The following is a 13653-nucleotide window of genomic DNA, read 5'->3' on the forward strand; positions in this document are numbered from 1 at the left end:
CCGCCCCTTGTCCTAATAATAAATAGGAAAGCATATTCTGTTCAGTATTATCAATATCGATTGTAAAATAATTAAATTGAAATAACGCAGTGTAAGTTGCGATTAAATAGTCACAATATATTATAGTAGAAATAAACATATATTAATTCTCAATTTAAACGTGATTAGAACCCTTTAAATTGAAATAATGCTGTCTTTAAGGTAATTAAATCGTTCAAATAGTTTTAAATCGTCGAATTTCCTGCACTTTAGGAACATCTATTGAAGTTACTAAGGCAGGCAGCGCAAGTAGCGATAAATATTATCGTGATTGTTTACTATTAGGAATATGTGTGATGCACAGACTGAAAAACTGAGAAGTCTATGTTTTATAGTTAGTATAATAATAATAATAATAATAATAATAATAATAATAATAATAATAATAATAATAATAATAATAATAATAATAATAATAATAATAATGTGATGTACAAAGTGAGCACCAAAACTGTCCCTTATTTCAAAAGAGTATAACTTTAATATTTAAACTACTATTCTGTTCAAACTTGCGCAGTAGTTACATAAACTCAAAATGTTTTTAGTGGTGTTGATTGTGTTTACAAACACGCAATGTGCGCGATTTTGTCATGTGGGAACGATCGAAGCGATAATTCAGCTCCAGTCAAATCTTGTGATGCCTAACATGTAATGAAGTTTATAGCTGCACTACAGTGATCCTGGAAATCTGGTAGACCTCTTCAGGAACGCATCAGTCCAGCTATAAATGCCATTGCATCGATTACGCTCCACAAGATTTGGCTGGAGCTGGATTATCGTCTCGATGATTCCCATGTTAACTGATGACGCGCTCATCGCATGTTTCTAATTTCAATCAACACCACCAAAACCTTTTGGAGTTTATTTAACTACTGCAAAAACTTCAGCAGAATAGCGCTTTTGGTATTAAAGTTATACCCTTTTCAAATCAGGGACTATTTTTGTACTCATCCTATATTAACGCATCATAAGAATAGAGACGCTTTTAATAATCATAAGGGATATTTGAAATGAATGTGGGTTCCTTCAACATACCTCTAGGTAAATCGTAAATTTTATCGTCACTGAGGCTATATAACAGGTAGATCTATAATTGACGTGGGAAGATGACCTGATACTGCTACCAAGAATTGAACTCGATGTATGTAAGAAAACATGAAAAGAAATAAAAAAGAAATACAACAAGCATATTTTATTCATTTGGACAAAATTAGACTAAAATTTAAAAAACAAAAAAAAAAACAATATACTTCACAAATATATGATTAGATGAATTACTGCAGAAAATCACAGTATATTGTACAATATTATAACATATACAGTTCATTTATTTATTTTATGCAATCCATATATTCATTTACTCTGGAAAGTTTCCACATTTGGGGAATTTCTTTGGTGGTCTTGGCACAAGTCCTTCCACTCGAAGAACCATCTGCATCCCAGTTACCATAGGATGTAAGAAATGGCAATTGAACAACCAATAACCTAGGAAATGAAACGATATTTTAAACTCACAGTCAGTAACACTAAAACATGTAGAATATCTTTTCAACAATTATGCTTTGTACTTTCTACCCCTAATTGTAAATCCTACATAATTACCAGGTAACATAAAATTATCAGACTATTCTATTTTTAAAGAAAGCATATACGAGGGATGATCCAAAAGAAACCGGACTTTCGTTCGAAAAAAAAGTAACTTATCACATTTTTTACAAAATTCTTTCAGTCTCCTTCAAAGTACTCTCCATTAAATGCGATTCATTTTTCCCATCTTCTTTTCCACTATTTGAAGCACCTCTGGAACTCTGGAACTTTTATATTCTCCAATGCGCTCTGCGAAGTTCTTTTTACAGCCTCTACACCATCAAAACATTTACCTTTTAGATTTTGTTTAATTCTCGGAAAATGTCATGACGTTGGTCAAAAAGTTTGGATCACTTTCAATCTGAGTTTTCAAGTCCTGGCTCAAATTCAGACGAATGATTTGATCGTTTGTAAGCAGGCGAGAAACAAACTTAGCGGCAACATGTCTCATTTGCAAAACCTCATGCTGGCACGAGTTCCAACTCACTCCTGCCTGTTTTGAAATATCATCAATCGTGAAACGACGATCCTCGCTGTGTTTGGGGCAGATCTGTTCGATGTTTTCGTCGTTTCGAAATGATGAAGAGCACCCAGAATGAGCATGATCTTCAACACTCAACTCACCACACTTAAAGCCTCCAAATCACTCCAAAAATTGTGTGGGATTCATAGTATCCTTCTTGAAAGCCTTTTGAAGCATTTGGTAAGTTTTCGTTTCCGATTTACCAAGTAGGAAGCCAACACACTCCTTGTTCCTTTGAATCTGCCATAACGATTTCGCAGACGGCAAACGAGAACAATTTAGAAAAACGATCAAACGTTAATCTCCTACGCAGACGCTGCTGGACCAACTGATCTGGGAAGGTTTCTATTAGACCCACCTAGCAGAAGAACTCTCTACTACACCTAGGAAGAGCAGTGCTCTTTCAATCCGGTTTCTTTTGGGTCCCCCCTCGTATTTATATACAATGAACCTCTTTGGCCATTGTTGGATCTATTAACAACTATCAGCTTAGAGACAAATCATACAATTTGTAATAAAAATCTATGTACAGGAAACAGACCTGTAGTAAATAAAATTAAATTAATTAAGTCTGTTACCATTACAGGATGAAATTACATTCTGTTTAATTGTGTATTACTGTGTGTTTCGTGTTAATGCGTTTAGTAAAAACGATTATGTAAAATAAAAAATGCTGTACAGAATCAAGCACAATGATCCGCAAAAATAGGTATGCATATCCTACGTGTTATAACTTAGAAACAGGACAACTGTTTTAATTTAGTTTTTGATATGTAGAGAGTATGTTATTTTCTCTGCCGGTAAAATACCGATCAGTTGGCAACCTTATATTTATCACATTAAAAATTAAAATTTCATCACTAAAAAGTAGATATTTTGGAAACATCTGTAAAATTAATGTTAAATTGCAGGGTTTAAAAAAATAATGTTAGACACCTGTGAAATAAATGTTAAATTGCAGGGTTAAAAATAATAATGTGTTAGATACCTGTAAAATAAATGTTAAATTGCAGAGTTAAAAAATAATAATGTGTTAGACGCCTGTAAAGTAAATGTTAAGTTACAGGGTTAAAAATTAATAGTATCTTAGACACTTAGGATAAATTAATAGTTTTTCTGTCTTAAAACATTGCTTTAGTTTAAGCGTTTTTTAGGTTAAAAATAAAGCTTTTACCTGGGTTATCAGCCTTGAACCGTATCACTGTGTAACCATTGAAATATACAGGAACTGTGTCCTTTCGTGGTGGTGATTCGTAGTTGCGAATAAGTGAACCATCCCTCTCCATTTTCTTAATTTCTTCGAATGCCTTGTCGCCTCCTTGTTGCAGGAATCCTTGGCCAATCACTTCAAACGTATGACCATGTAAATGGAATGGAAGACTCAAGTTTACAGCTTGAACTTAAAAAAAATACACATGTCAGTCTATTAATTTATAACAATAATACGTATTCGAGATTCAAAAAAATAGAAGAAATGGATTCTTAGATTTGATCAAAAAATGAAAATAAAAATGTTACCTTCAATCTTACAATTTATGTGTGCATCATATTTCTAATAGGGGCAGGCGCGAATCCAGAAATTTTTGTTGGGAAAAGTCTTAAGAGTCTTCATCCTGGCGGCGAAATTAAAATACATAAAAAACCGTTATCACGACTCACTTATCTGCTTTCGATTTCGAGCCATTTTGAAAATCGGCATTTATTTTCGCGTTTCTAAACAGCTGAAAACGGAAAGCCACTAGGTGACTTGTGATAACGATACCTCATGCAAAATAATATGGTCTTGGGCGCTCTTGTTCCATATTTCAATTACCTTTTATCTATTTGAAGATATCACATAATTACTGTAAAATTAGCGGTATTTTAATTTCGCCGGGATGAAGACTCTTAAGTGTTGGGAGTTACAATACTACATGTCACTACGCTTATGAACGGATATTATTGTGTACCGGTACCCGAAAAGACTAACTCCCTTCTTTTAGTCAATATTATATTTCTTCGTGAATATTATTTTGGTTTGTAAAATGTTTCTAAACTGTTACAAAAATAAACCTAAATTATTTCCTTACAAGCTAAGCTGGCTTTGCAAAAGCAGATTTATCTCATTCAAAAATCCATGTAATAATTTATGAAATAAAGTGAAAGTACACTTATATACTTACAAGTATTGAAAAGAATAATTTCAACATTGGAATTATATTGGATAGATTCAACGTGCGTACAATAGCAGGGCTTCTTTCCAACACACTTTCGAGGAATGTGATATTGATTACAAATCATATCTGAATCTACATCATCGGATTGCGTCAGTAAAGGTGCAGGAGGAGTTACGAATGATATATTATTTCCCATTACACTTGCAGCCGGTGGTTGTGGCCCATAAGGAGCTGTAGACAAAATACGTGTACATTAAGTGCTAATATAATAAAATGTTAAAGCCAAAAATGCTTTCTAAATTCACATTCTAAATTCAAATTAATAAACAAAGAAAGTGGAAGAGACGAAAATCAGTTGCTGCAAGAGCAATACACATACACAAATGAATAAAAAATATTTAATAAAAATAATATGTAAAATACTTACTAAAGTAACGAAATATCGTTTCTTTGTTAAATAGTTCATCTGGTTTGTACAGATAAAATCCAATAGGGAGATACAATTTAAAATCTGGTATCTTTTGCAAATGGTTTTTGTGTTCTTTCCCTGCATATGTGAGATCTGTTAAACACAATTTGTTACTACTTTTGCTGGAATTGTTGCAATCAACATCCAGGGCATTCATGATCTGCAAGAAAAAAATATGTTTTTTTTTTTTTTTTTTTTTTTTTAAGAAAGAAATGCTCGAAAAAGAATTTCTAATTATTACTTAGCCTAAGGTATGATATTTCATGTCTGAATATACTAACTAGCCAGATCAGGGATTTGGGTCGTCAAAATCCCAGTCAACCAAAGTAAACGCTCGACGTACTGAAATTCGTACGATATTCAATGTTTTATTATTAGATTTTTTACATATCTAAGCAATATCTCAAAAACTACAGTATATAACGTACCCTCATGCTCAAAACAAATTCCGCGTATACTGTAACTCACGATGTTTCGCAATTATTCCATTTTCCTTACGTATATGGGTAAAACTCAGTTATTAGTAAGTGGAGATAATAGAAAGCAATCCATCTAAGAAGACCTTTCCAAAAAAATATAATAAAATAATAAAAATGTAAGCAAAAACAAAATTACGCTCGGTTTTGTGTATACTGGCAATAATAATTTCGAGGGATTTTTGCAGTAGCCGATCACGATTGCAGAGGGGATTTCACGATTGGTAGTATCGTAGTATCCAGAAGTTGAATCAAGAAAGTAGAAAGTGGAGTAAAATATTGCATTTATTGGCTTAAACCTAGGGTGTAAATTGTCTGCCAAATATAAATTAGCTTCTGTAACCAAGATGTTGTACGGAAATACAGAAACAAAGAGTCAAACTGTTGTCGTAAGTTTGGAAATGACATGCTCTATAGCCATGAGCATTTATTTGTGAAGAAAATGACAGACAACAAAAGGTATTCCCTGTGCTCAAGTGGCGGACTGGTAGTTCTTATACTGTTTTGACACTAGATCGAATCCCATTCCATCCATCTTACTTTTACAAAACATTATAGAAAGTGTATAAGAAACGAAAGAAGGTAATAAGAAAATAACTTATTGATAGTGTCCTTTAATCGACGTATTTATTCAGGATTAGAGTACTATTCTTAACAGCAATTGTTCGCTGTTTATGGTATGGCATGCTATTCCTTTCCTTTCCTTTTTTTCCACAGCAGATGAATTTCAACTTCTTCGAGTGTGTCTGAGTCAGGAATAGAAAAAAACATGCGCGACCTGCAGCCTTACAGGTACAGCGAATGAAGTAGAATAGTTGATTGTCATGAAAAAAAAAGCTGATATTAAATTATTGTTCTAGTGTTTGTGTGTGTGTTTCTTTTTAGAGTATTGACTCTTTCTCTCTCTCTCTCTCTTCTTTTTTTCATATCCACAAATACAACAAATTCAATCATAAGTCTGTGTAAAGAATAAAGAATTCTTTCTTTAAACAAAACTAAATTATAAAGCTCTATTCGTGAGGAACACGAATGCTTCCAAACGATGTCATGGATATTAACTATACCCATACAGTTTTTCTGAATTATACAGTAGCGTGAAAAACTGATAATAAAATGATGTAACAGGCATAAGGTTTTTTGCTAGCATGACAACACATTAAACATAAATTAATTTTTTGGGATTACAAATTATCACTTTACGTGTCGGTGTAGGCCTATTTAACATAATTCAATTTTCTCAAAAAAAACAGCTGTAACGATTTTATTTATTTTTATAAATATATATTTTATTAACAACTCTCCACCCTAGTATGAACCATTTATCTGAAAAAATACATATGGTGTAATTTACTGACGGTATGCTTCTTTTTGCACAATTTTCTCGACCACATTTCATAAATAAACGTATCATTATTAACCTAACAATATGACAACTCGTTTGTCATGTAAACATTCAGAAGGAATAGTTTGTTCTTAGAGTGAGCTTTCCCCCGATGATTTTCCCATTAACGCCTCAGGCAATTTTGTTCATATTTCGTAAAGAAATGTTTCATTAATAAACTAACATACAGCATAAATCGTATATCCTGATAACATTCAGAAGGAGCGGTTTTCTCAAAGGTTGGATTTTTTTGACAATTTTTTCAGTAATAACAGACAAATTTGTTCTAATTTCAGTAAAAATATTTTCTGTAGTAATCTTACAATGTGATATAACTCGCTTGTTCCGAAAAGAAAAATCCAAGACAGATATTTTTTTGACAGTGAAACTTTTCCCGACGATTTGCTTAAAAAAATACTCGAGCTACTTTGGTCCAGATTTTATAAATAATTTACAATATGGCATAAATCGTTTATCCTCAAAATTATGTACAGATGGAATAGTCACATTTGGGGGTATTTTTCCCGATGACCTTCCCAAAAACAACTCAGAAGATGTTTATTGTTCATATTTCATAAACAAATGTTACAAAAATAATCTATCTATATGGTAGAATTCCCTCATTCTGAAAAAATATACAAAAGTGGTATATTACTTTTGACAGTAAATTTTACCCTACGATTTTCTCAAGAAGGACTCAGGCGATTGTGTTCGTATTTCACAAATAAATGTTTTATGAAAACACTAACAATATAGCATAGCTCGTTTGTCCTAAAAAGATCCATAAGGGATAGTTTATTTTTGGGGGTGACTTTTTTCATGATTTTCTCAGAAATTATTCAAATGCATTTGCTTATAGTTCACATACAATTATATCCTTAATAAATCTAATATATGGCTTAAGTTATTTCTAACAGAAATATGACCAATGGGTACTTTACTTTTGGGCCTAAAGTTTCTTCTAACAAAGTTTTACAAAACACATTGTTTTATTCGCAATTTCCCAAATAAATGTTTCAATAATAGTTGCAGCCTAACACGAGTCAGTGTAAGAAACTCGAGCGAGAAAGTTCAGTGCGGTTCGTCCGTAACCTTTCTTAAATATATTTTTAAATGTTACACTTAATTACAATTTTCCTAACAACATTGAAACTTCTGTTTAAATGTGCTTTGTTGTGGCCAACTGGTTCAAGTGCATTGGTCCTGGATTTGATTCCCGGTGAGAGATAATGTATTTTCGTTCAACGTTAAGGTGTACGTGACACGTCGGTGCAAAGAAAAAGTGTTTAAATAAGCTTAACCAAGCTAATCAATAATACAAAGAAACAATACAATGTTGCGAAATTATCGAAATTGTTAATATTAGGTAGATGCGACTGAAATGTCCAACGATGATTGTCAGTTCCAAAGGTAAAAAACAAAAAAAAAAAATACAATGCCAGATTAATCAGTGGCCTCTAGATAAAGCTATCTTACTAAGAAGTGATTGGGGTACCAAAAATGTTGTAATCGCTTGGAGATTTGTTAGGGTGAGAGAGAGTTTAATACTGCAAATCATGGATAGTCTGCACCTTCGTTTGAAGGCGAGTATTAAAGTCCGTAGGCCTACATAGGTTTGCATTAAAATGAACATTAGAACACAATATCTGCTTAATATTGCTAAGGGCTTGCTCACAGGTTTGCACGGGGTTCGATATCTTAACGATCCTAGTGAACTCCTGAGCCTTCCCCACTGTACACTGTAAGTTAAATTCTTGCTTAATTAAAACTATATTTGTTTAAATTTAAAACTGTTGACCGTTATCATCAGTGCATCACGGAAAGCAATTCGGCAGTAATTCTTTGTTTTCGCCTTTGTTTTAGCCCATAAATGTCTTTGTTCATGAGCTCCTTCATGACTAAGTGGTCAAACTACGCGCCTTTGGCGTGGGAGACTCGGGTTTAATTCCCGGCTAGAGCTCACGTGGTTCGGAGTCTACGTTAATTAATAGATCGACGTCTCATATACCTTCGTTGCTGAACGAGACGTTAAATTCAAACTCAATGTCTTTGTTCGTAAATTTCTTTGTGTATGGTTTTGCACATTAGGGCGGAGCGAAAAATCACTTTTTTATATATAGAAAACGCAATAGTACGGAATAGTTGTCAATTGATGTTGATAAAATACTGTAAAAATTTCGTCGCTGAAATCGAATATCTTCGGGTGGCGGATCGCCAAAAAAGATTTTTCGTATTTATAGGGTATACAAACCCGCCGTACATATAACTCTTTTGTGTTTCTACGGAAAATGAACAAAAGTATTATCTATATTTCTTAACTTAAGTAATATATGAAATTTAAGAAATATTTTGTGCATGATTTAGGCAGATTTTGAATCTCACAATAGCCAATCTGATCAAAATAACAATCTACTTAATACAAAATACATATTTTTTCTATATCTCTTTGCTTGTTTCAGTGAAACGACCCAGGACCCTCGACGAGAACGTGGATGCAGGTCGGGTCCCTCCCATGCCCACCCCACCATCCATACACGTGTGTTCAAAATTAGATCTTGGTTCTTTGGAGAGCATAATTTGCCTTTGCTTCTACTTTTGAGTTTACAGATTGGGATTTTAGTTTAAGTCTGATAGAACTATCTCTGCCACAAACTGATGCAGATGCTTCTGTTACAAGTTTCACGCAGCGTTCTGTATTCTGGATGTAACAGGAATATTTCAAAGCTCTTTTTATGAAGGAACGTTCGTTGTTATTACTGTAGATTTCTCTACTGCAAAACAAGACAGCGCTGGAGGATGCGTCACTTCAACTGATTCCCAGTTAATAAGATCAGTGTAATCGTTTGCATTGAAATTGCGCGTTGGTAGCATATTTCTTATTTACATATGACTCATTGTCTATTTTTGAAGGTCTTCCTCGTTTCGTCTTCCTACTGTTGCTACTATCATTATCTCCACTCTTCTCGTTCGTAGCCTTTCCCCTTGCGCTGACTATCTTTCTCCATGTCTCTTTTCTGACTTGAAGTCTTTCATTGTCAACCATAGAAAGCAATATATTCTCCGGATTAGCGAAATAACAGTTATTTTTGGATTACTTCCTGAACCAATTGCCGCTCCTTTTGTGGTATCTTGAAGTTCTCATTAGCCACAAGTGTTTAGGTCTATCTTCACAAGTAGGGCATCTTTTTACTACAAATCAGCGACCTCCAGTCCCTTTCCTGCATAGAGTTTGATCTTTAAGACCATCGAAGTATAAGCCTGGAGTTCATTAGAAGTACTCGTTTGTGATATGTGAGAAGACTACTGGAAGGTGGTCTCTCCTGATTTCCTTTTAGTGCGTACGATTAGTTTTAAAGACTCCTCGTAGTCAACTCCCTCTACTCTGCCTACTCGTGTTGTTCTCTGATCTTGCAGAAATGTCCATTCCTTCCTGGGTACTTACTTTCTCAATTCACATGAGCACATGGAAAGTTCATGACATTTACAGGAAATATATCAAAGAACTTCGTGTAATCTTGTTTAAATATATCCATTTTTTTAAATTAACAGAAGCTTTCGTTTTCTTATCAGATTTACCAACTTCTTGTATACTTTCCGTGCAAGCGAAGTATAAGCTGAACTTTACGTTCTAACGACACAGTAGGGATGGAAGACTTGTCCTAAACAGATTTCACACACTGAGCAACGTCTCTCGCCACCATCTTTACAGATCGATCATACCCTTTCTCACACTTTTCAAGCTCTACCAATTGAAAATAATGCTTTATTACATCTGATTTTGTGTGTAACTGAACACCAGAAAGCTCAGCTGAATGTTCAAACACGGGTAAGTCGTTCTTAATCTTGTTCTTATCTTTGGCATGATTAGAGTTTCAATATAGATGCAAAATACGAATCACATAATTACATAAAGTTTAATTTACAGTACACAAACAAACTGTTTATATACTTATCAACTACGTACAACGAAGTAAACACTGAAACGCAATGTTAATACCGCAAAATATCTTGAAAAGATCGTCTTCCATACTTGAACAAAGTTATCGAATACTAATGTTGTTTCTTTTTAATACTGCTACTATGAATTGGACTAGTCCAAGTTACATTCTTACGCAGGGAAGCAAAGTAAGCTGTATAAAACAGTACGAGAATTTTTTAAAAAGAAAAAGAGTGTTGAAGGAAAAGTTATAATGAACAATGAATACATTTATTGGCGTATTAATTCAATGCTGGAACCTTATATGAGACCACAACTACAGTGTATGGTATAGAATAATTTGTTTTGATAAAAGGGGCTATTTTATGGTTCAAAATCTGCCTAAATCATCTGGAAATTATTTCTTCAGTTTTACAGACTGCTTAAGTTAAGAAATATAGGTAATGCTTCTGTTCATTTACCATAGAAACACAAAAGAGTGATGTGTACGGCGGGTTTGCATACCCTATAAATACACAAAATCTTTTTTGGCGATTCGCCACCCGAAGATATTTGATTTCAGGGATGAAATTTTTACAGTATTTTATCAACATCAATTGACAACTTTTCCGCACTATTGCGTTTTCGATATATAAAAAAGTGAATTTTCGCTCCGCCCTATTGCACATACCTGGCGTGGACATTACATTTTGATTTCTACGCCATATGTATCTAATTGCACACAACAAACTTTGAATATCTATATTGTTTGTGTATGGAAAATCATCCCACGGCGCTGCACGGAAGAGCCGTGTGTATAGAATTCCATACACATGGCAATCAACGTGTTAAGAAATGTACAATAATAATAATAATAATAATAATAATAATAATAATAATAATAATAATAATAATAATAATAATAAATAACAGAAACTCGACAAATATTCTTGCAAATAATAGGAAAAAGTTTGCGTCACACTGTTCACTTTGCTTGATACACCAGTGTGTCGCGTTATACCGATTGTGGCACACTGGAATATAGGGTATGGCTTTTTAATTTTTCCCAACTATTTCAACTGCTTCAATTAAAATGCATCTAATAAGAGAGTGAATTTAGTCTTCTTACCCTTCGATTTAGAAATAAGGTTCGTGAGAATTTTATAAATAATACAACTCTTGCAACTGTGTTTCGATTGAAATTGTTTGAAATGAAATCTTTAAGTTTTACGTCCCACGTTTATGCCGGCTGGGCTAAAGGAGACAGTGATGATGAGAATTGAATAAAATAGTCGAATGAAGAAAGTGGGAGAAAACGGGAGAACCCCGAGAATACCCACGCACACGGTGTTTGCCCAATACAAGGTTCACTTGGAGCGAGCTGGGATGGAACCAAACACCCCATGCACTGAAACCCGCGGCCTCTGAAACTATTTAAAGTAGAAAGGGCCTACTTTATGAAAACTTGATGACGAACACGTTTGTTAAAAAATGCCGGCTTTTCGTGAAATATTGCTTATAGACAGGGGCGGATTAAGGCTTTTGGGGCCCTGGAGCCGACTCTTTTGAGGGGGGCCCTATGTTACGAATAGTTCCAGCGCATAAATTTTCTTTGCTGCCTTCCACAGCCTTATAGGCTTATCGAACCACCGAGAACTATGCTGTAATATTCTAATGTGGTCCAAGTTTACAATAATTAGTTTAGTTAGATTCATTATTAACAGTTAAATAATTATATTCAATTTTAACAGTTAATTGCTGATGATGGAAAGACTTAAATCTAGCGATACCACGAGCGTAACGAGGGGAGAAAATTTTTGCATATGTCTGAAGCCTATAATATAATAAGTTGATTGCTATATTTTAGTATTAAACAGAGGGATTTTAAGGGGGCCCCTGAGCTTGGGGGTCCCGGAGCCTGGGCTCCATTGGATCCGCTTATAGGTTATAAATTCAAGGGGTTGGGCTGGCTCCGGGCTAAAAATTCCGGCCCATGCAGACCTCTAGCCCCTGTGTATATGCTATCTTTGGAAATACAGTAGAGTTTCGCTTATCCGACATAAAACAGGCAGGCATAACGCCGGATAATATGGATGTGTTAAGACCTATTAAAAGTCAAACTATGTATCTAATAATCATATTTTGTAAGAAATAAATATAATGCATTGAATCAGGGACGTATCCAGCGTGAGGTCCTGGATGCTGTCCCCTTCCAAACACAAACACTTTATAATAAACCTGTTTTTTTTCCTTTCGAGGTTCTTTCGTATCAGATTACTTTGAGTCAGTGTCCAAACTCTGGGCAATGCGTTGTTGTTATAATTCTAAGAACATGCCGTAATGCCACTGATACAAGGTGGATTTAAAAAACACTTTTAAATGGGATTACAATTTCGTTTCCGTTCTGTTTATAACGTTAATGTATTAGAACAATACATTCATTGCCATTTGCTATTTTTGTTATGTGATATACGTAGCAGACAGTTATCCTTACATGTCTCTCGAAAATATTTTTTGATTTCGTTTGTGATACAATGCAGTGTGTTTAAAGTAAACCGGTTCTAAAATGAAAAGTAAGAAAAAGTTTAAGAGAAATACAGAACTGTTACATTATTATTATTATTATTATTATTATTATTATTATTATTATTATTATTATTATTATTATTATTATTATTAGTAGTAGTAGTAGTAGTAGTAGTAGTAGTAGTATTGATATGGATATTGATATTTTTAAAACATTAGAATTACGTGCTTACGAGGATTCGTGTTGGGTCCCCTTCGAAAAGAGAACCTGGATACGTGCCTGCACTGAATTATAGACGTATGAATCATGGTGTACACAGGCGTGCTAGGCGTTAGAGTCCAGAGCATCAAAAACAGACTAAGACCACAACTTGCAGTTCTTCTTGCCCATTGATCCTACTTTTTACCGGCAATGATATGTCGGATAACACGGTATGTGGAATAAACGAAGGTCAGATAAGCGAGACCACGGCGTATTGGTGTTTCATTCACCTAAACCTGTAAAATATTTGTAAAGAAAACATCTTTAAATCACTAGCTAAATTTGTGGGTATGATCGCACATTCTGCCTTATAAAGTA

The 13653-nt window shown here is 34.1% G+C and overlaps 2 protein-coding genes across 2 annotated transcripts in view; both read right to left on the minus strand.

Annotated features, from left to right (window-relative positions):
- Nucleotides 1–1325: 1325 nt before the first annotated feature.
- LOC145694041 (multicopper oxidase 3-like) lies at nucleotides 1326–4530 on the minus strand. The gene is made up of 3 exons (XM_081770179.1): nucleotides 4312–4530; nucleotides 3324–3548; nucleotides 1326–1524 (listed from the first exon to the last, which is right to left on the minus strand). Exons 1-3 carry the CDS (start codon nucleotides 4499–4501, stop codon nucleotides 1397–1399), a joined length of 543 nt encoding a protein of 180 aa, XP_081626305.1. The 5' UTR covers nucleotides 4502–4530; the 3' UTR covers nucleotides 1326–1396.
- Nucleotides 4531–4703: 173 nt separating this feature from the next.
- The window catches only part of LOC145660935 (multicopper oxidase 3-like), a 50886-nt gene continuing 41936 nt past the window's right edge, over nucleotides 4704–13653 (minus strand). The window contains exon 8 of the mRNA XM_081726374.1: nucleotides 4704–4934. Within this exon, the coding sequence (XP_081582500.1) occupies nucleotides 4704–4934 (231 nt within the window). The remainder of the gene's footprint in view (nucleotides 4935–13653) is intronic.

Source organism: Thermobia domestica, chromosome 9, assembly GCF_964235325.1.
Source record: "Thermobia domestica chromosome 9, izTheDome1.hap1.1, whole genome shotgun sequence".
Classification (NCBI taxonomy): Eukaryota; Metazoa; Arthropoda; class Insecta; order Zygentoma; family Lepismatidae; genus Thermobia; species Thermobia domestica.